General features: G+C 43.4%; 1 protein-coding gene across 3 annotated transcripts; it reads right to left on the bottom strand.

The window, feature by feature from the left end:
* Positions 1-515: 515 nt before the first annotated feature.
* Positions 516-20,907, bottom strand: Ncoa4 (nuclear receptor coactivator 4). 3 transcript variants are annotated; one of them, XM_087589052.1, is made up of 11 exons: positions 14,554-14,584; positions 14,139-14,215; positions 9,330-9,484; positions 7,678-7,818; positions 7,495-7,583; positions 7,189-7,297; positions 6,634-6,723; positions 5,048-5,191; positions 2,761-3,768; positions 2,343-2,483; positions 521-1,959 (listed from the first exon to the last, which is right to left on the bottom strand). In XM_087589052.1, the coding sequence occupies exons 2-11, from the start codon at positions 14,146-14,148 to the stop codon at positions 1,954-1,956; spliced, it is 1,893 nt and encodes a 630-aa protein (XP_087445178.1). In that variant the 5' UTR covers positions 14,149-14,215; positions 14,554-14,584; the 3' UTR covers positions 521-1,953.
* Positions 20,908-21,987: the final 1,080 nt, after the last annotated feature.

Raw genomic sequence — 21,987 nt, 5'->3', positions numbered from 1 at the left:
CTCTAGGCTCAAGAGAGAGACTGCTTCCACTAGATAAGATACTTGAGCACAAAGTGATAGCTTTTTTCTTTCCCTGCCAGAAATAGACCAAAACAATGTGAAATGAAAGGGCTACTGGTAGCATAACATGGATGACATTAAACAACCTCAAGAAATTTCAAGTTAATCATTAAGAGTAGTATCCTAGAACAGAACATTCTGTACAACAGTTGGCCTTCCTTCTGTATGGTAACTCTCTGGGAATAATTAAGAGCTGGAATTTTTCTAAGCCTGGGAAAACTAATCACAAAACTGCACTGCAGGGTACATACATAGCACTGTAAGTACTAAGCAACCTCTGGGAAGGATACACTAGGACTGTTTTGAATAAAAAAAGTGGCCAGGTCACACCAGGATATGGGTATATATAGTTTTTTTACAGAAAGGCTAGAGATAAGATTCATATACTCTTACATTTTTTTATTGCACCCCTAACCAAACGTTATATTCTGGGCTTTACAGATAACACAAACAACTGTGATGTGGCAATTATGCTTTTAATGGAGATATAAAACTTATCAATGCAAAAGAAAGTTTTATATAACATTAGCAATAGTGATTAACTTAAAATTATGTTTTAATAATGTGAAATACAGTGTGTTAGACCTCAAAAAAGAAACCACAAAGTTCCCCGCAACCTAAAATGTTGGAAAGGCTCCTTAAAATTGTTTTTACCTACCAACGATTTAATACTCAGTGGCATCTGGGGGGACGTAAGAAAATATGGAGCTCTTTTCAGCTATGATTTGGAGCTTTAGTAAAGCTCTATGGTAATGTCACTGTGGGAAGAACCATAAAATTCTCCCAAAAGTACTTCCAATAGCATAGGCAACTCAGAGGCTTAATATTAATAGTTCAAAGCTTAGAAAGCAGCTGCTATCCTGAAGAATTGTAAAAGATCAATCCTGCTACTCTTTCTAAAATACAGACATAACCCAAGGATGTCAGTTCTGTGAAGTTTCAGGGAAACACTCCAAGGCACAAGTATTGAGCACAGCCTGTTAGTCAAGACATCACTGCACTGTACTTTTGGAGGTTCAGGATGCTGTGCTTGAAGTGACAGGACATGGACTGTATCCCTAGTTAAGAGCACCAGGTGTCAAGCTCAGCTTCCACTTCCACAGGATGCACCAATAAATCCTTAGGACGATGAGTGGTTCAGGTACTACATTCATTCCTAGCACATTTTACTTCTGCTTTAATTGGCCTAGGACTCCTTAGTTAAAGCCAAGGTTTGTAGGACTTTAGGGGGCTCTGATTGCCCTAAGAGTGGTCCTGAAACGGTAAGTCCTTTCAAAGAGCTTACTGGATACTTGGGAAGAAATAAAGGCAACTTTTCTTTTCAAATGAGAAATGTTAGAAATGACATGTAGGCTAAATATCTGGTGAGTATCAAAATTGCAATGTAACTAATAGAGATTCAGTAGGGAAAAATATACTGTATTGGCAAGGTTAATTATTTGTGTGAAATATTCTATATATCAACTGAACCAAAAAAAAAAAAAAAAAAAAAACCCAAATCACTAGGAGCCAGTGACAGGAGAGACAGCTAAAGGACGAAAGCTAGAGAGCTTTACTACCTTGAACACATTAACACACTTGATGTAGAAATATTTCACTTTTAAAACTAGTGTTTGTTACAGAAGCTGTAAAGGCCTGTGTACCGGGATGCGGTTTCTACTATGGGAGTCAATCAAGTTACTGCTTCCATAAGAATAATCACCTTCACTTCAAGCCTCAACTCACAGACTTAACTCAGTTTATGATTTCTGTTTACTAGTTCAAAACTAAGCAGGAGAGGAACTAAGCCGACTAGTCAGGCCTGGAATGCACAATGGTTGGCAGGTCACGGTCACTCAGCTCACGATGTGCGAGAATCTGCAGGGAAGATGCTCCACTCTAGTATCCACTCCTTCACATCTGTAAAAAAGCCATAGGAATTGACTTCAGTTCGCTGCTGCTGACAGTTAGGCTACCACAGTCCATCAGGGAATTAAAAAAGTATGATGAAGTTCAAGTGTTGTTTCTAGTTTATCATTTTTGTGTTATGATGCACATGGGGGCTTGTGTGCTATACGGTGTAGGTATGGGGGGCAAAGGATAATCTTGGAGTCAGTTCTAGTTTTAATGGTTCTAGGGATTGAACTCCCGATTGTCAGGCATCTTTACTTTGCTAGCACACAGTTCCTTAAGTTGAAGAGACGTTTATTCACGTACAAATAAACAGGACTCTGGTTCACTGGAGGCGAACGTGAGCTGGTGAGAAGCAAGCATGTGTGAGCACTGCACTTCAGAGCACCTACCTGAAGAGGGGCTCTGTACAGCCATTTGTCCTTATCAACTTTAAGCTGCATACAGGCAAAGAGATCACAAACTGCCGGGAGGCCGTAACAATCTGAGCGAAAGTTACGTTCTTCTTGTAGGGGTGAATTAAGAAATACTTCCTGCAAGAAGATTAAAAAAGATGACTACTAAGAGGCATGGGACTAAATCCCCAATCAAATGGTAAAGAACAGTGTAAGTATTAATGTTTTTCAAGAACAAAGGTAGCAACTGTTGCAACAAAACAAGTTGGACTTTATCCTTTACTGCAGCATGAATGCTAAGGACCTGAGAGAGTCACAAGAAAATGCAGCGAGTTATAAGTTAATCTGTGACTTGGGAAAATTACCCTCAGTCAACATTAACGACTGAAATGGGCAAATTTTGGCCTCTGCTCACCTGTGCCTTCTTTCGAAGTAGCCACTTATCTTCTCCCGAGGAGAACTGACTAAGGTTTCCCACTTTCTTTCCTGGTAAGACCCAGTCAGCAGTGTTAAAAGGACGCCAGTAAGTGGCCATGGGGCTTTTAAGCATTTCTTTGCTAGCTCTCTCCTCCATATTGGGCACTTCCTTGGGGCCTCCTCCTTTGCATGTAGGCCCAATAAGCCACTCTGACAAGGAGCTATTCCTTATGATGTGGAAGGAGTCAGCAATTCTAGCAGGAGCCGTAGTCTTGGGTGTCTTAGCGTGTTCTGTTAGCTCATTTCTAGAAGGGCAAAGCCACAGAGACAGGGACTCTCTGTGTTTCTCAGACTCAGATTTGGGTCCCATAGGCATTCCATTCTTGTCCTTCCCTTCTTTCTTCAGAAGCCATTTATGCATCGCTTCCTTCTCACAGCTGTCATCACACACACACTCTGCAAAGCTGGTGCAGGGCTCGTTGGCTTTGCAGACTTCCTCTACTTTACATGTGTCCTGATGGTTCTGGACAAGCCAGCCCTCGGTGATTACGCCGGGGACTGGCAATGACTTTTTAGCCTCCAAGTGGTCATTCAGGCATTTCAGATTGCCCAGGTTCTCAATCTCCACACCTCTGGGCTGGTTACCCTGACAGTTGGTACAGGAGTCAGGCTTGACAAGCCAATCATTCACATTGTAGGGCTCTCTGAACACCTGGAACAAGAGCTTAAACTTGTCACTGGTGTCAGAGCGGCCATTCACAGGCTTCTCCAGATCACGGGGTTCCTGAGGAGTCACCAACCAATCAGACAGGTCCAGCTCGTCTTGATCGAGGACCTCTACATCTTCAACCTTTTCATCTTCAGTAGAGAAAGAACTGGTGCTACAATGGCTATTACATTTTGAGGAACTTGGTTTTCCAGGAATTTCTTGTTGATGACTGTTAAGGAGCCAGTTTTCTAAGCCCTTCAGATTGCCCCAGGCATCGCTGCAGATTCTGGCAGAAGTCTATAAAAGAAGTACCCAAAATTAATGTTTAATTTGCCTGAAAAAAATAATAAACATTTAAATGAAAATTCCATTTTCTATAATCTTTTCAAAGTATGAAATTGAAATTAAAGTCTTTGGAGCATTGTATTAGATTTTAGAAGAGAACACTAGTATTCTTAATATAATGACTGTATGATAGGACAGACATTCAAAGCCTAACAAGCATAAAAATATTCAACAGCTTCAAAAGCAGAATTGATACTCTGTGAAAAATCAAAGAAACAAACTTGTAAACAACTACCACTGTTGGAAAGGTGTGGTGTTTGGCAGTTTGAGTGAGAATAGCCACAGAGGCTCATATATGTGACTGTTTGGTTTCCAGGTGGTAGGCTCTTTAGAAAGGATTATGACCTGAGGTATTGGAGGAGATGTGTCACTGGGTGGGCTTTGAGGTTTCAAAAGCCCATGCCAGCTGCAGTGTCTGTCTCTACTTCCACTTGAGATAAAGTAAACTCTGAGCTATCGCCCGGTACCATGCCTGCCTGCCGCCGCCACACTCCCTGCCAAGGTGAGTCCTGAACTCCCGCTCTGAAACCAAGCAAGTACCCAATTGAAAGTTTTCCTCTATGTTGCTTTGGACCTGGTTTCTCTTCACAGCATATAGAAAGAAGTAACTAGGACAGTGGTGAATGTTACCCTTATAAGAATATCAACCGTTAACGTCCTAGAAAGCCATACTGGCAAAATGTATCCAAAGTCAAAAGGATAGGTAGGCAGAATAGTTGCTAGGACTTGGACTTCAGAAATTTACTCCTAAGGAACTCCTAAATGTTCAGGGAACAGAATCTGACGTTTCAGCCAATTGCACTGTTTACAATCAAACACCATACAGTTGCCAAAATGGAATACAGAATGACTGCTTTGCTTTGTTTTGATATAGAGTCTCTGTGTAGCCCTGGCTGGCCTAGAACTTGTCTGTAGGTCACGCTGGCCTTGAACTCACACCCGCCTCTGCCTCCCAAGTGCTTGGGATTGCTGCCTCCCCAGCACCTGGCACAAATGATTTTTAATTACATGTATATGCAGAAAATGATGTAAACAAAAATCTTTTTTTGATGTCGTTTCACTTAGGATTATGGACTTGTATGTTGCAAGATTTTCTTCTAAACTTCCTACCTATAGTGGAGTAATTTCACTATTGTAACTAAAGATTTAAACATGTGTACTCTTTAATGCTAAAAACCACCAATCACTGTTAACCCAATCTACCTCAGAAACAATAAAGGCAGCCACACACCTGACTGTTCTCCAAGGTCTGTTTTGGGGTGAGCCAGTCCTGTGGGTTGGTACTGGGTACGTATGGAGCCTGAGGACCAATGGCAGGTTTGCTTACAAGAAGCCATTCACTGAGAGAAACAGCTGTGCCGCTGGATGCTGACTTCTTCAGGCCATGAAAAGAGAAAAGAAACACTTAGCTGCTTAACCAGGCAGTACCACATGCAAGAGAAAACCCACCAGAAACAGGATGCGAAACACTAACCTAGGGTTACCACTAGCCTTAAAAAAGTCACACACCTTCCCCAACCACAATTTAAAATGTCTTCTTACTAGGCTGGCGACATGGATTAGCGGTGAGGGCACCTGCCACCAAGTGTGACTGACCTGAGTTTAACCTCTTGGATCTACATGGTCCTCTGACCTCCACACGGGCACTGTGGTGTGCATTCCCACCATACATTCACAAGTATAATCTTTAAAATTTACTGTGTGAGCATACATTCACAAGTATAATCTTTAAAATTTACTGTGTGAGAGGGCACACATGCTGTGGTATGTGTATAGAGGTCAAAGGACAATATTGTGGATTTGGGCCTCTCCTTTCCTTTACACAGATTCCACGGATTGAACTCAAATAATCTGCAGGGTTAAGCCTTTACCCACTGAGCCATTTTACCAGTCTCAATTTTCACAGTTACAAAACAAGACCGGGGTAGTGACCCACACCTACAATCTAGCACTCCGGAAGGCCAAAGCAGGAGGTTTCCAAGTTGAAGCCAATTTGGGCTATGTAACTACGAAATCAGACTGTAGTAGACAGTCTGAGTGCTAGAGCTCTTCTCAACTCAGATGTCTTCAATCTTTTACTCACTTGCTTTTACAAGCACATCTCTGAATTAGAGAATCCCCAAGCAAGAACCAATATCAATAACAATGTTAATAATGTCCAATAAATTGGTTATTTTTCTCCTTAATCTATAAAACTTAAGATTTGCTTTTTAGGGGTTGCTCTCCGGCTGTGCTTGCTGTGGAACTGATGAGTGACGTCAAGTAATGGGATGATTGAGGAAAGAAGAGGATCTGTCAGGCGCCTGCTCATTTACTTAATAAAGGGCTTTGAAGCCTTCTAACTATATGCAGCTTGGTGAAATCTCATCTGTGTTAGGGCCTCAGCCATTAGAAGCTGGACAAGCTTTTGTGCCTACTTAATTCTATCCAGCAAATACATTTTTCCCCACAGGTTGTGTAGATTTGAGAAAATTAAGAATGATTCTCCTTTTTGATGTCCAACAGGTTTCCCCAGGACCATATTATATAAACTATATAAATTTTTTTTTATTCCCACATTCTCTGTAAGATTATAGCCATAAGTTCAAATCCAGAATGGGTTACAGGATCTAGTTGTAATCTATGAACATTTGTGCTAAACCTGATGACTCTGAATTAAAAATTTTGAATGTCAAGAAAAAAACTTAAAAATTTATAAAACTAAATTTCTATTTGACACTCGGTGCTTCAAGAGAGGCATTCAAGTAGATGCTCTTCACAAATAAAAAACGAATTCCTAACATAACAACTCAGTTAACAGAAATAAAAGCAGTTTACCTGCTCTGGCACCTGGGTATAACCTCTTTTCTCCAGGAAAGGCCTGACACTTGAAGAACTAGGATGAGCCATCAGGTGCTCAGGAATTTGCTATAAAAAGAAAATTGTGTTAGTTACACTGTGATCTCCTACCCCACCCCCAAAAAAGTGATAGCATAATCCTAACTTTCAAAATCATTGAACAAAGCATTCTATTTTCCCTAAGGTTCTATTCACTGTAAATCCAGTGATCTCTGAGGTTTAAGTTATCTATGTCACCATAAGGGATCTTCCCTTTACCTCACAGTACCTGGATTTAAACAAGACCTACAGCATATACTCGGTTCTTTAAAGACTGTGCAGACCCAGAGAGTTGATGCTGACACGTGTCAAAATACTTGTGAAGAAAGAGATAAGCTCTAAGGACTCTCAGTGAGTCAACACCAACCTCCACACTGCCGCCCTACTGTCTGACTTAATCAGTCGTTTCTAAAGGTCGCTGCTCTAGCAAGCCACCACCCATGAGGCCAGAGACTTGAAAAGAGCCCACGAAACAGCTGAAGTAACACTACTCACAATGGTCTTGAGGGACCCAAACGTGGTGATGGTCTGACGCAGGGCAGATGCATCTGCTTCAAAGAGCAGGACAGTAGAATCCTCAGGCTTAAGGGTCAAACTGCCCAGTCTACCAAAATGATAAAATTTAGGTATTTTTCAAGGATTATCAGTAAGGGCAAGTATAACATTAAGCATAAATGTAGGATGGTTTTACACGAGAATACAAAGTTGAGTAAAATCCAACATTTGCGATGAGTTACAAACCTGACTTGCTTTTAGGCCTACTAGGACAGACCAAAGTCAAAACAAGTGAAAGGTCGTTACCTCTCCAAGCACAGCGCGACTTGATTGGCAAGATCCTTGTTCTGGGTAATCTCCAGTTGATGAATAAGACAATTGAATTGGCCCATTAGCTACAAGGAAAATGCAAACATCTAGCCACAAAGATATTAAAAGTAGGACAAGGCAGAGACGCCCACTGAATCTGGAGCACCCCAGGCACCTTACCCAGTACAGCTGCTGAGCCTGCTGCTGCAGCGTCTCCTCCTTCAGCTGATAGATGAGATCCACCTGCTCGTTGAGCCACACCTCTCGGCTGCGAAGGCATTCCAGGTGGCGACTAATGCAGCTGTGAATCTGAGCTTTCACCTACGAAATGCATGGCAGCATAAACTGAGTGTAATAAGCCAAAGAGTCACAATTCCCATACAATGCTCGCGCTCTTAAACTTCTGAGGTCAGAAATCCTTTATTACTCACGGACCACTGTGAAGGATATAGTATTCTTTTAGTATATACTCAACATTTGCCTACAATTTCAGTGATCCCATGAAATCCTTTGAATCCTAATAAAAGAATCCAAGCCAAAAAGGCATACCTAACTTCTAAACTCCTTCACTCCTCCTCCTGAGAGGATCAAGGTTATCTGGGGTATCAGTGATCAATAGGAAAACATATGCCAGGGATACCAATCCCCTCAGCTTTCCACATAACTTAGAAATACAGTCCTAACAAATTTATCATTGATAAGCTTAGTGGTGAACACCTTTAATCCTGGCATTAGGAAGACAGGCAGGCTGATCTCTGTAAGTTCGAGTCCAGCCTGGTCTACAGAGTAAGTTCTAGGACAGCCAGGGCTACGAAAGAGAAACCCTGTCTCAGAAGAGGAAAAAAAAAAAAAAGCAAACAAAAGAAAGAAGAAAAAAAGAGATATGCTAGCTAGTCTGTGTCCTTTTTCCACATGCATGGAATAAACAGTCCTTTAGAGTAAGCCAGAAAGCAAGGGGACCGTTAGCACTGATAGTTTAGGTTAATTATAAACTAATGTTCCTAAGAAATGTATATAGAAATTCACCTTTTGTCTATACAAATATTTTGAGGGAAAAATTCAAAACATCTATAAATCATATGGCATCCAAAGTATATCATAAAAGTTCCCCCTTCAGAAAAAAACTGTTTTCTAAGTCATATAGAGCTTGAAGCACTCACCAGCAGAATGCTACTGGAACTAACAAATTTCATTCTGACATGCAGAGTGACAGTCATTTAGAGACTGCACCACTTAAAATCATGTTACCTACAAGTTAAGTGGGGACATAATGAAGTGGCATTTTTTATGTATCAAGAAGGTACAGATACCCTGGGCACTGTGGCGCAGGCCTTTAATCCCAGCACCCAGGGAGGCAAAGGCAGGTAAATCTCAGTGAGTTCATAGCTAGTCTGGTCTACACAGAGAGTTCCAGTCAGAACTAGACAGAGACCCTGTCTCGCTCAGTAAGTAAGTAAATGAATAAAATGCAGCGAGGCAAATACTGCTTACTCTGTTACTCTGTATGACTGGGTACAAGAACCACACAAAGGAGCAATGGAAATCGCATGCTGAATGGCATTCTACAACTAGGCTCTCAGATTCTTCCAACAGGAATTATTTCCCTGTGAGATCGAAAGCTCTAACACACCAGGCAAAGGAGTAGAAGAGTCAAGACCATTCAGGATATGGGATCAAACCTGATGGTGTTGTAAGACCCTTGTTTTTACAACTTTGTTTCTTGTATCTATGAACTTAATTTCTTCACTGGGTGGCACTGAGAAGTCCTTTCCTGCGCTCTAACCAGCCTTGTGCTACAGCCCGATCAAGGACTAGAAAAGCACACAGCACACCTCTCGTAGATTATCTTTCATTTGCTGCTCGGCCCGGAGGACTCCACCAATCGCGAGCTCCAGCTCCCTCCTTGCATCACTGCACCTCAGAAGTGTCTCTCTACTACTGCAGCAGCCACTCTGCTCCAGGGATGTATTCATTCTGCTCACTGTTCCTTCAAAGGAAAGAAAAAAAACCAAATAACACCATGATGACATCCCCAAAACATAATTCAATCATGGCCCAAAAGGTTTCTCCAGTCAGCTCTCACCACTAACAACTTTGATTTCCAACACATGTACTCTTAATACATACTGCCTCCCTTCCTCACCAACCTGTTTCTGCTAGGTGGAGAGGGGGCAGAGGCAGGAGGATCTCAGTGAGTTTGAGGCCAGCCTGGTTAAGAGAGAGTTCCAGGACAGCCAAAGTTTCAGAAACCCTGTCTTAAAAAAGCAAAAGAAAGGAGGGAGGGAGGGAAGGAGAGGGGATTCTGACTACTTAAGGACCATCTACGTGTGAAAATATATCTGAAAAAATACACTAGTGGTCCTGAATTAGCAGAACACAGGCTAGTGAAAATGTCAGAAGAACATTAAGCCATCTTTGATATACTTCCAGGGTGCAATCCCAGCACTAGGTAGGGGAGGAGACCATGGCAAGCAGGACTACATAGCACTGGTTTTGAGACTCTGTCTCAGAAAAAAACAACAAAACTAAAACAAAATCACCAATCATTAACAAGTTTCTGGACTACAGATGTGGCTCCATGTAGAAGTAATTCTCTTACCACCTGTGAGTCCCTGGGTTTTATCCCTACCACTGCAAAATAATAATGATAACAAAAATGGACTTGAGATATAAAAAGGATGTAAAGCTAATTGTTCTGGTTCCAATTCTGTCATGAGTTTTTGCATGTTTTGGTGATAAAGTACATAAAAATATATTTGATAGTGAAAGTATAAAATCCAAGATAAAACTACATTGCTTCAGAATTGCTATTCAAAACTATTTACCAAAAATAATACAGATTTTGGGTTTGGTTAATTTTGGTGTGTGATTTTGGATATTTGCAAGTATTTGCAGGAAAGTTTTTAAATGAGTGAAAATTTCTATGCACTTGACGTCATAAGGCACTTGTATCTGTGGACTAGGACTGAGATGTATGGGAGGAGCCCTGACTACCTTGAAAACCATCTGCTGGCAGTAATTTAAGAGCTTTAGTTAAACGCTGCTCAGAGATGGATTCTGAGGCAGGGAAGTTAAGTTGTCATCATGGGAGCACAGGGACTGCTCAGTAGTTGAGTGCTTGATCCTCTGAGAGAGGATGGAGTTCAGCTCTCAACAACCACCTGTAAGGACAATGAAGGCGCATGCCTGAAACCCCTGCCCTCCTAAGTCAGAGGGGGCAAGATTAGAAACTAAAGGTCATCGTCTTCAGATACACAGTAATTTGGCCAGTGATAGTCATAGGCCAAAAGAGGTCACCAGACCTGTGTGTAGTGTTTTTGTTTGTTTGTTAGCTTGTTTGTTTATTTGTTTAATGAATAACCTGTTTTCTCTAATTACTGGGACTGAAAACATAAAAGGCAGACATTAGACACAACACAGATCTGTGACAGAAACAAATTCTAAAACTATGTCTATGTAGCGTTAAACATAGTATAGAAAAAAAGAACTTGTTTGCATTGAAGGGTAAGGACAGCTAGAAAATGAATAAAAATAAATAAAAGATGGAAACGTTATTGGAAGGGAATTCTGACTAGGTACTACTACTGTCCTAATATTCGGAAATGTTAATTCATGGGCTATTTGGATGCATTTGTCACAAGCTACTTGGTCCTGTGATTATTAGGCTGAAATTATTTCTGAGTAACATGCTATGGAGACATTCAGAAAAGGGAAGGAGGCCTCAAAACCGTAAGGGTGGAGGGGAACCTCTCCAAACAGGAAGGCTGTTTGGCCTAGATAAGCAATTCTGAGAGGACATGACTATAACTCTCCAACATCTGGAGGCCTGTTGAGTAGAATTGGACTTCAGAACAGCTCCAACGGAGGGGACTGCCTTAACAATCTTCCTACAAGTCCTGAAGGCAATGACTTCACAGAAGCCTGCTTTGGTCTCTGTAGCAGCATCCAGTTCAATGACTGGAGTTACAATGGCTGCCTGCCCATTTGAGGCAAAGGAGCATTTTGGACTGGCCTTGACAGCATCCCCAAGATCAGGTTTCACATCAGGCTGAAAGCTGGACAGAAGCAAGACTGAGTTCCCAACCTCAGAAATAAACTAGGGGGCTGGAGAGGTGGCTAGACAGTTAAACATACTGGCTGCTTTTCCAGAGGACCATTCCCTACCATCTACATGGTGGCTCACATCTACCTCTAAATACAGTCTCAGAGGATCCAGCCATGCAAGTGGTACAGAGACATAAATGGAGACAAAACACTCATACATAAAATATTTTTCTGGAAAAGAAAGAAGCCATTAGAAAGATAAAGCTCAACAGGCTTCTCACCCCCCTTCAGCAAAGGACTCAGATCGAGGAACTTCTGAATTCCTACTGAATACTCAAAGTTCAGTAAATTTTCTAACTTCCCACTTGCGAACTCTGTCCCTCAGTACTGTTTACCCACAATGACCTACAGAAGAAAGGGCTTCCTCAATGGCATTCGCCAGAAGGGCCTGTGGAATTTTCCCTAACCCTATAAACAGCAGCTGTATTAATTTGTTTCCATCTCATATTATAAGTGGGCTTCAAGTATACTGGGCACACACTGGAGGATCTTTTAAAAAACTCTGCTAACACAGTAATATTGGAAGGTTTGGAAAGCTGAGTGTCACCCATTACCAGACTGCACTCGTTAGCCATGCATGACCTATGTGACTATTTTCCCAGCTGTCTTCACCCGTGTCAAACGTCTCACGTCCTGACTTACGTGGAGTGCTAAAATGCCTGACACAGGAAACTTTTAATTAAACTTCTGCTTCACAGCGTGAACCCCCCTACACACACACACACACACACACACACACACACACACACACACACACACAATTCTAGATAAGCCAGAGATACTCGAATACAAGTGGTACAGATTGAACCACTATCCTTAACAGTAATCCCTGAAGTCCAGTTACAAGCATGATCCCAGGAGTGGACACAGACCAAACAAACAGTGGCTCATGGCAGACATCAGCACTCAGGAGGCTAAGGCCAAACTGCATAGCGTTCAAGTCCAGTCTGAGTTACATACTGAATTCTAAGACATCCTGGGCTACTGTGTGAGACTGTCTCAACAAAATAAAAGATCCCTAGTTGATCTTCTCCTGTCAGCAATGAGAAGCTATAAAATTGATTTTTAATACAGTGTTACTCATTTTTTCAACTTAAAATGGGTACTATCTTTCAAAAAGAAAGTCATCTTGTTAAAATTCACAAGCCTGTCTCAGCCTCCCAACAACTCTGTACTAATTTTCAGAGTCCTGGGGAAATGTGAAGGAAACACACCCAAGTCCTCAACATCACCCCCACCCCCACCCCCACCCCCAAACATCCATCAAGTTGAGGGGGGATATCTATATGCAGCACACATGTCTAGTTATTAGGTCCAAAGATCCTTGAACCAGCATTGAGCAACAAACCACAAACTAAAGATAACTTGATATCAAATGCTTTAACCATAAGATTTCCATAAGCTGCGATTCTCATGATCCACGCTGACCACAAACTGAAAGACTGGAAAGTTTACTGGGGACATAGTGAAGTGTTTAGCATGAGGTCCTGAGTTCAACTCTCAACACCAGTAACATAAATAAATAAAACCTTTGCTATTTTAGTACAGAACCCACATTTTATGCACGAAGCCAAAGTTCTACATAGTATAAATCACACACACACACACACACACACACACAATGTGTGTGTGTACACAGTGAGCTTGGAGCTCAGCACGGCGTTTGCACAGGTTATGTATACTGCAAGTGTGAGTGTGCCTTCTACCTTAGAGGCCAAAAGGCAACAGGATCCCAGACCTGGATGGAGGGAACCAGCCTGGCCCTCTGTCAGACAAGCCAGTGCTCCTTTATGCAGAACAAGCGCTCCAGCCCCTAAATGGCCCTTTTAAAGGGGTGAGAGTTGGATTTAGAAAGAGGGTTCTCAAGGGTATTATAACCCATGAATTATGTTTGCCAAAATTAGTTTCAGATTAATGCTTTTAAGGGTTTACTATTAATTTCCACAGAGAGTCTTAATACATTTTATAGTCCTGATAAATTATAAGCAGTGTTCCAGAACCATCTACCTTGGTTGCAACTACAAAAACATGCAGTACTGCCATGATAGGCTCAGAATATTCAAAACACTACCAAGTGCCAGTGTCGAGCAGGAAGGAAGGAAGAAGAGAACCTTCAGTAACAGCCTAGGTATGTAATCATAACCACTTCGGGCTGTAGTTGTTAACTGAATCAAGGTTTAAAAATAGATTATCTTTTTTTTAATTAAACGCAGAAACTCGCTAAGTAGACCAAGCTTGCCTCTGCTTCCAGAGTGGCCAGAATAGATAATCTCTCAATGCCAGCCTCCAGCTCTCATCGTGTCAGCTTGCTCTCTTCCTTCCAAATAGCCCTCTACTTTTTACTGATTTTCCTGGCAGTTGAGCCAATGAAGTCAGGAGGCCACAAGAGATCTACAGAGCACACAGACACATATCTTAAAATACTGTCAACTGAGTTCTGTTTGAAGAGACAACCTACATGAGACCGTTTGTACAAACTTAGAGTGAAAAAAGCTATCTACTAATTTAGTAACAGTAAGTGGTATTTGCACTTTTACCTTGAGCCATTTCTTGACTTCACCACTTGCTGTTTCTTCTCTCAGTGAAAAGGGGTTTTTTAATCACTGCGCATTATCTCAAAAGAGTATACAGATCTTAAGTTGAGTCCAGTTCAAATTCTTGACCCTCCGCGGCGCTCTAGTTTGCTTTCATAAGTAGCTACCAGACCCAGCACATAAACTCTAAGCAGTAACTGAAAAAAACGGCTGCAAAATTCTGCCACTTAATGGCAAGACTAAAGAAGTTTTTTTCTGTTTCGAAAACAAAATAACGGTAAAAATTAAGCTAGAGTAGCAGTGACTCAAACAGCTTTCTAGGCTTCCCGTTGCCCTTTCCGGGAGCAGCTGGTGAAATCGGTCTCCCAGGGCTTCCCGCACGCATGCGCAGTCTCCTGGCCCCAGGCAGCACACTTACCGGGTGGTGCGACCCCGCGACGAAAACTGCTGCGTGAACATGCTTGCCGGTCTGCTTTTATATCCTACCGACCAGTCAGGCGCCGGGCCAGGTCACGCCCGCCCTGCGCGCGTCACGTCTCCCCTCTCCCTCCACAAACACACCTACTGCTCCGCCCACCGAAGGCCTCCGTGGGCCTTGGCTGGAGCCTTCAGCTGCCCATCTCCAGGGCCCAGCCGAGGTCAAGAGGTCTCAGCTGCAAATCACTAACTACAGAGAATAAGCAGGGCCCGCGGGCCGACCGCGATAACGGCCCAGCTGCGGGCTGGGGTTCTCCCCAGAGCTGTTTTGATTTCCTTAGGAGGTTTCTTCTTTTTTGAGCTTAGAAAGGCTTTTCCCTGCGGGATGACAGAAGCAGGCTCCTTGAGTTTCAAGGCCAGCCTTGTCTAGAGCGGGAGTTCCAGGACAGCCTGAGCTACACAGTGAAACCTGGGGGGTGGGGTGGGTGTGTGTGTGTGTGTGTGTGTGTGTGTGTGTGGCGGGCGGGGGGGATGCGGGGGGGGGGGGGGGGACACCTCTTGCTGCTTAGTTAAGGCTGGCCCCGGGAAGTGCCTGGGGCTCCAGAGTGCTGGACCAGCAAGATACAAAAGGGGGTTGGGGGAGCAAGAACACAGGAAAAGAAACGCCCCTCACCCTAGGATCTACTACACATTTCCTGTCTGAGAGTAAAGAGTCTACCTACGCGACAAAACGGAAACTGCCTACAGAAAGAGCTGGTTTTCCTAAAGGCATTTCAGAAAAGGGTTTCAGAAACAAGCAGTTGGGTGCTCAAACCGGCAATCTGGACAGTTGGGAGGAAATTGGATCAGGAGTGAAAGGGAAGCACAGTCACAGAAGAACTCAAGGTTGGTCCAGAAAGCCTGATATACTTCAAAGAATACAAATTAACAAAAGCCCTATGCTTATTTAAGGCCAGAATGTCATGACCTTGAGTAGAACTGTATTAGCAATTCTCATCCCTAGCCCCCAACCAACCCACAACTCATAGAACCACCAGTTTCATTTACAAACGCTAATTCTTTAAAACAGCTTTTTTTAAACTTAATGTTGAACTTTACTCAACTTTTAACTTTGCTTAATCTTTAAACTTTGTTATAAATCACTTTTGAGCAATGCAGCATAAAAGTTATGGTAAAGCCAGGTACGTGCAAAACTCTAAAGGCGCCTTTCCCCATGCCTTTGATGTCTACTGCCAGAAGTGTGGCCATCTCTTATCGCTACTTCATAAACCCATTAACTGTGCTTTGCTCAGACTAGCTAGGACATTCTTCCCTGAGGTGTGGTCAGGATCTGCCTCACAGAGTGGAGGGGAGGGAAGGGCATGTGAGCTGACTCAGGACACGAGGTAGTTATGATTGCAGGTATGCGCCACATCAGACACTTGTTTTGTTTTCTATGCATATAGAGTGACTTTGTAGACATTAAGACTAAAGCAAAACCATGAGAGAAGACACAAACATCCCAGACACACGGACGGTAGCTTCGCCTCCTTTATCCTGAAGTGCAGTTTGAGATCCCAATTCAAACATTCATTACAAAAGAAAGACAGAAAACAGCTAGTTCCAAATAACGTGTTTGGATAACATTTTTGGTGAAGATACAAAGACTAGATGAATGAAAAATGTACAGTTCCTCTGTACTTCATGCCAGTGGCTGATTCTTAGTCTATTAAATAACATGCATCAATGTCAAGGCAGACAATCCCAGCAGGCTACAGCAGGAGAGTCAATCAGCCTTGACATCCTGGGCTAATAATGAGTTCAATAGATGAGCCTACAAACACCAAGACCCTGTCCAAAACACTAGCTCATCTGTGTGTGTGTTGGGAGGTGGGGGGAGGTTGTGAGTCTTGACATTTCCATTTTACTAAACTAACAAGTCCCTCTTCCAGCCCGTCTTGTCTTTGCTTCTCCAAGTTCTTCCTGCCAGCGTGCTATGTCAGCCCCTTCTAGCTTCTGCTCTGCAAGTCACAAGCAAGAGAAAGCCTTTCTTGGACAAAGACACCATTCTTCAATATTACCAGCCAACAGAACTTCCGGGCTGCCACAGTGGTTCTCGACCTCTCTAACACTGCCATCCTTGCACGCAGTTCCTAATGTTGTGGTGACATCCAACCATAAAATTATTTCTGTTGCTATTTCACAACTGTAACTTTGCTACTGTTATGAATCATAATGTAAATATCTGTTTTCTGACGCTCTACAGTGACCCTTACAAAAAGATCATCGATGCCTCAACAGGGGTTGAGACCCACAGGTTGAGAATCGAAGCTTTCTTACCAACAGCTCTCCCAGCTTTGAACCCCCAGCACGGTATACACAGCTTGGTATCATGTATCATATCATGTACCTGGGCACTAACCTTCCCACATGCTGTATGTGCGACAGAGTTAGCACCCGCAAAAAGGTACCCGCAGCACTTGTACCAATGCTTGGTCTTGAACTCACCAGTGGTTTAGTGTATCTTTTATTAATGGGTGAGTAAATAATACAGTAATGATCAAACTCAGAGCAGCTGCAATAATAAATCTTTGTGCTATAAACACAATCGACTTGACATTGTCCCATCAAAGCCTGTAGTATTAATTCAGAAAGTAATTTAGAAAAGGACAATGTTTCTAACACATTTTTCCTCAATGCTGGGGGTACAAGGCTGAGCTTTATACAGGCTGGACAACACTTGAACTAAGCCACACACCCTAGCCCTTAGTTTCTGACCATTCCATGTAGTTCAAGCTGGTCTTGAACTCTGCATTCTGCCCCTTGGTAGACCTTCTGGATTCCCAGAACACTGGCAAAAACACCCAGATTAACTTAATTCCTTGTTTTCGAACAAAACAGAACTGGTGAGGGTGTCACCACAGAGATCATAATCCCAGGGTAAGTGCTGAGAAAGGCAGTTCTTTAAACTGCCAGACCCAAAAATCTTAGTTCCACAAACTCAAACTAACAATGGGCTTGTTGGCTAAAATGTGCAGTGTATTTACAGCCAACTCAACATTTTCCTCCTCAGATTTTGCAGTAAGTACCACAGAAATCCCTCTCTAAAACCTGAGGGACTAGCAATAAAGCTAAAATAAAACTCAAAACATACCTGACAAATTATTTTGGAAGTTGTAATTGTCCACGTATTAAAAGACTCGGGGGGGGGGGGGGGGGGCTGGGGATTTAGCTCAGTGGTAGAGCGCTTACCTAGGAAGCGCAAGGCCCTGGGTTCGGTCCCCAGCTCCGAAAAAAAGAACCCAAAAAAAAAAAAGACTGTGCTAGATTTACTGATAAACAAGCAAAGCCCATTTAACCGACTCACTCAACACTAAACCCAACTGCTAGGTAGGGCAGTCCAGGTAATGCCAAATGGGAAGGATCATAAGCTCAGAAGCCCCAAGTGCAATCCTGGTCCCCCAGAAAAACACCTGGATTCTACCGCAAATCAAGCCAAGCAAAGCCAGCCTCAACCTGGAGGAAGAGTCATGAGCACCTGATGCGTCGCTCATGCTAGCTAAAAGCAGAGTAGATACACAATGATTCCTTAGCGCACTTGCCTGTGAACCTGTGTAACTCAGGGATTATGTAGGACAGGCTAGGATCTGGGGCATACAGACGCTAAGCTTACAGTGGCGCTAAGCTTACAGTGGCGTCTGAAATGTTAGCTTTAACAATCACAGAAGGCAAGCTGAGGACAAATGATGGCTCTAAGGGACAAGCCTAGAAACAGAGTACTACTGGTGACACACCCAGAACAAAATGCTCAATTAGCAGCTATTATAGGCTTTACCGAGTTAAATATGATACCTACAGTCACAGGCTTCCAAGCCCAAAAGTCTGAGTCTGGTTGCCTCTTAGCCTTTCGGCTAAGATCTAAACCCTTCAGCTGCACCAGGTATTCTGAGGGGCCACTTAAGGTTTACGTAGTACCAAGTATTTTTTTTTTCTTTTTCTTTTTTTCAGAGCTGGGGACCGAACCCAGGGCCTTGCGCTTGCTAGGCAAGCGCTCTACCTCTGAGCTAAATCCCCAACCCCCCAAGTATTTATTTTAAGGTCTTGAGCTGAAAGGCACAGTGCTGTTGTCTCTGAGGATACAATGGTGAATCTGCCACCTAGTGGCATAAATTTTTTATGCCACTGGTTCATAGACAGCAATAGATTTCTTAAATAAGAGGCACAGGTAAAGAAAGGGTGGTTTACAGGCTCAGCGACTTGCTGTAAGTGCTGACCGGTGTGTAAACACTGTGTGAGCAAAGCACCAGAAAGCTAGCTGAGAGACACTCAAGTGGAGAAGGGGTGTGTGTCAGAATAACTCTGGGTAGAGTTATAGAAGACCCATATACAGGGCTGGAGAGATGGCTCAGAGGTTAAGAACACTGATTGCTCTAACAGAGGTCCTGAGTTCAAATCCCAGCAACCACATGGTAGCTCACAACCATCCGAAACAGGGATCTGGTGTGTCTGAAAACAGCTACAGTGTACTCATATAAATAAATAAAGATAGATAGATAGATAGATAGATAGATAGATAGATAGATAGATCTTTAAAAAAAAAAAAGACCCACATACAGACCCCAGAGATGCCAAGCAATCTGTGCTGACTAAATAGACTGGCCATGAGAGTTAAGTCCTACATACTTCTAAAACTAGATACAAGATGCTTTAAAAGGCATCTTAGTTCATCTGTAGTTTGATGATTTTTCCACTGTAGAATTTAACTGTAGAGACAGACATAAGTCATCATCAAACTTCAATCAGGAAACTTTAAATGTCTAGGCTATTTTCCAAAAGACTCAAAGACCCAAGGGAGAAGGTAAAAAAGAACTAAATGTAAGGACTGTTAACAGTGTCAGAGGCTACACATTATCTCACTCATCAGAACAAATCTGCAGGCTAGTACATCTTCCAAAGAGCAAATCGCCTGGGTGTGGTGGCATGTACGTATGTAAACCCAGCAAGGCCACCAGGATTCCTGTCTCAAACAAGCAAACAAATGAAACCAGGCTGGAGAGATGGCTACGCGGTTATCAAAGGGCCAGAAGTCAGTTCTTAGGACCCACATCAGGTGGCTCGCAGTGGCTTGTAAGGAGATCTGACACTCTTTTTAAACAAACAACAAAAAAAAAACATAGAGCAAATCAAGTGACCTGCTGAGCAGTACAAATTAATCCCCTTGTGTTGTCACACAGGGTGAAATTCTTTCCAAGGTTCTGATGTACTTTGAAATGTCACAGTGGGATCCTAACAGAGAACCAACAGACTCACCTGCCCCATACACGCCCAGGGAAGTAACTCAAAAGCCCTGTGACTAATGTTCCAAATTACCAAGTGGGTGAAAGTCAAGTCCTTCCAAAAGAACACCAGGGTGGCAAGCCTTACTTACTAAACAACAGCAGCAGGAGAGCTGTGTGCGCTGAGGGTCGGATAACTCATTCTTGAGCCATCCTCCCAAGTTCCAGCCTGTAGCACTTAAGACTCTACTGGTCCCACCACAAAGGCTAAGTTACATCAGAGCTAGGAGCAGGGCCATTTCTCACTTTACTCTATCCTCAATACCCTGGGCATACAGATGTTATAAATGAACGCCCGAGCAATGAATCAGTGATCCTGCAAGCTCTCTCTTCTCATTAGCAGAAGGGAGGAATCAAACGATTTTCGGGGATTGCTGGGAGAGAAGAAAACGGGGTGTTAAGTAACACTGTGTTCAGGACATACATAGTCGGGCCTCCAAAAAACATTTCACCTTGCCAAACCATTAAGAATAGGGGCGAATATGCACTGGGTCGGTAATGGAAAACGGGCCCACCAGGGACCAGAGAGATCCAGACAAGAGCCAGAGAAACAGGGGCTGTCACCACTGAAAACCCAGAGGACAGTTAGGGCTATGCAGAGAAAGGGGTGGAAGAGAAGCATTCAGGCTGCAATCGTGGTCCAGGAACGGAGCATGTCGACAGGACAGACAGGAGACAGGCCCAGCGCTTGGACATAAAGGAAAAGGTAGTAGCCTCAGGACGAGGGGAAGGAGCTTTAGGGCATGGCGCGACGCGGGGACTGGAGAGGGGTTCACCGCAGACGTGACCAGGGGAAGGGAAAGGCGATTGGGCCCCACGCGCAGGCAGGTGGAGTGGTGGCCCCGGACCCGAGTGTTGGAAGAATGGAGGGCAGGACAGGCCACAGGCCGGAGCGAAGAGGGGCGAAGGGCAGCAAGAGGAAGCGCGCCCGCAGGCCACTCTTGTCCTTACCAGCTGGCAGGGCTTCTTCCGGTGATCCGAGCGGACCTTGGACCGACCCAGACACTCAGCCACGGAAGGAGCCGGACCCTGAAGGCAGAGTTCTCGCGATAGTACGGCCTCCCTACCCCGCCTCCAGCTAGTGTTCTGACAGTTTCGCGAGATTTCCTTCCGCGCCTGCGCAAAGCCTCTTTAGGGCTCAACGTGGAGGCACGCGTTAACCCTCCCTGCCCTTAATCTGGGTCCTTTTCTTTTTTTTTTTTTTTTTTTTTTTTTTGGGTTCTTTTTTTTTTTCGGAGCTGGGGACCGAACCCAGGGCCTTGCGCTTCCTAGGTAAGCGCTCTACCATTGAGCTAAATCCCCAGCCAATCTGGGTCCTTTTCATGCTTATCAGTAAATCAATTCAATGTTTTGAAGAGGCACTAGAGAAATACGCCAGATGAGCCTCTCACACCGAATGCTCTCCTAAGGTAGATCTTATTTAACTGTAACGCTCATATGCAAGAATACAAGTCAGAAAACACAAAAGGCCATATATCATCAGTCTATTCAAATCAAGGCAAATCGTTTTTCAAAAACGTTTTATAATTGATCCATAATAACTGTACATATCTATGAGGTACAGTGTTAACTTTCAATGCGTGTAAACAATCCGTGGGGACTAGATGTGGGTAATTACTTTTCTGTATTGATAATATAGAAAATCCTCTCAACTAATTATCTGGGTGTGGTGTCACCGGGTTGCAATCGTAGCATGGGAGGAGGAAGAAGGAGCATGAGTGTTCAAGGCCAGCCTCCGCTACTGAGAGTTTGAGAGAAAAGGGAGACAGAGATATCAGGTGATTATAGCTACCATGTATCCTACCCGACTCTACCCTGGTTAGTAGGACAGTCAATTTCTCAACGACTGAAAAGAAAACGGCACACAACGGGCTGGAGAGAAGACTGAGCAGAATGTTAATGTTATTTAAAAAGTTTCCTGGGGTTGGGGATTTAGCTCAGCGGTAGAGCGCTTGCCTAGCGAGCCCTGGGTTCTGTCCTCAGCTCCGGAAAAAAAAAAGAGTTTCCATCTGAGGGCGCTTTGGCGATGTCTCCGAATTTAAAAACACTGTTCTTGCAAAGGAGGGCCCAGTTTTAGTTCCCAGCACCTACATGATGAACCGTGCGCGTAGTTCCAATGT

The sequence above is a fragment of the Rattus norvegicus genome, chromosome 16, assembly GCF_021556685.1.
Source record: "Rattus norvegicus strain SHRSP/BbbUtx chromosome 16, alternate assembly SHRSP_T2T, whole genome shotgun sequence".
NCBI lineage: Eukaryota > Metazoa > Chordata > Mammalia > Rodentia > Muridae > Rattus > Rattus norvegicus.
Note: the sequence above shows the minus strand (reverse complement) of the source record. Positions and strands in the feature narration are given on the sequence as shown.

Coding starts and splice junctions, on each gene's coding strand:
- Ncoa4 (XM_087589052.1), bottom strand. Junction 7,298..7,494: donor GTCGCGCTGTGCTTGGAGAG/GTAACGACCTTT, acceptor TCATTTTGGTAG/ACTGGGCAGTTTGACCCTTA. Junction 5,192..6,633: donor ATACCCAGGTGCCAGAGCAG/GTAAACTGCTTT, acceptor CATGGCCTGAAG/AAGTCAGCATCCAGCGGCAC.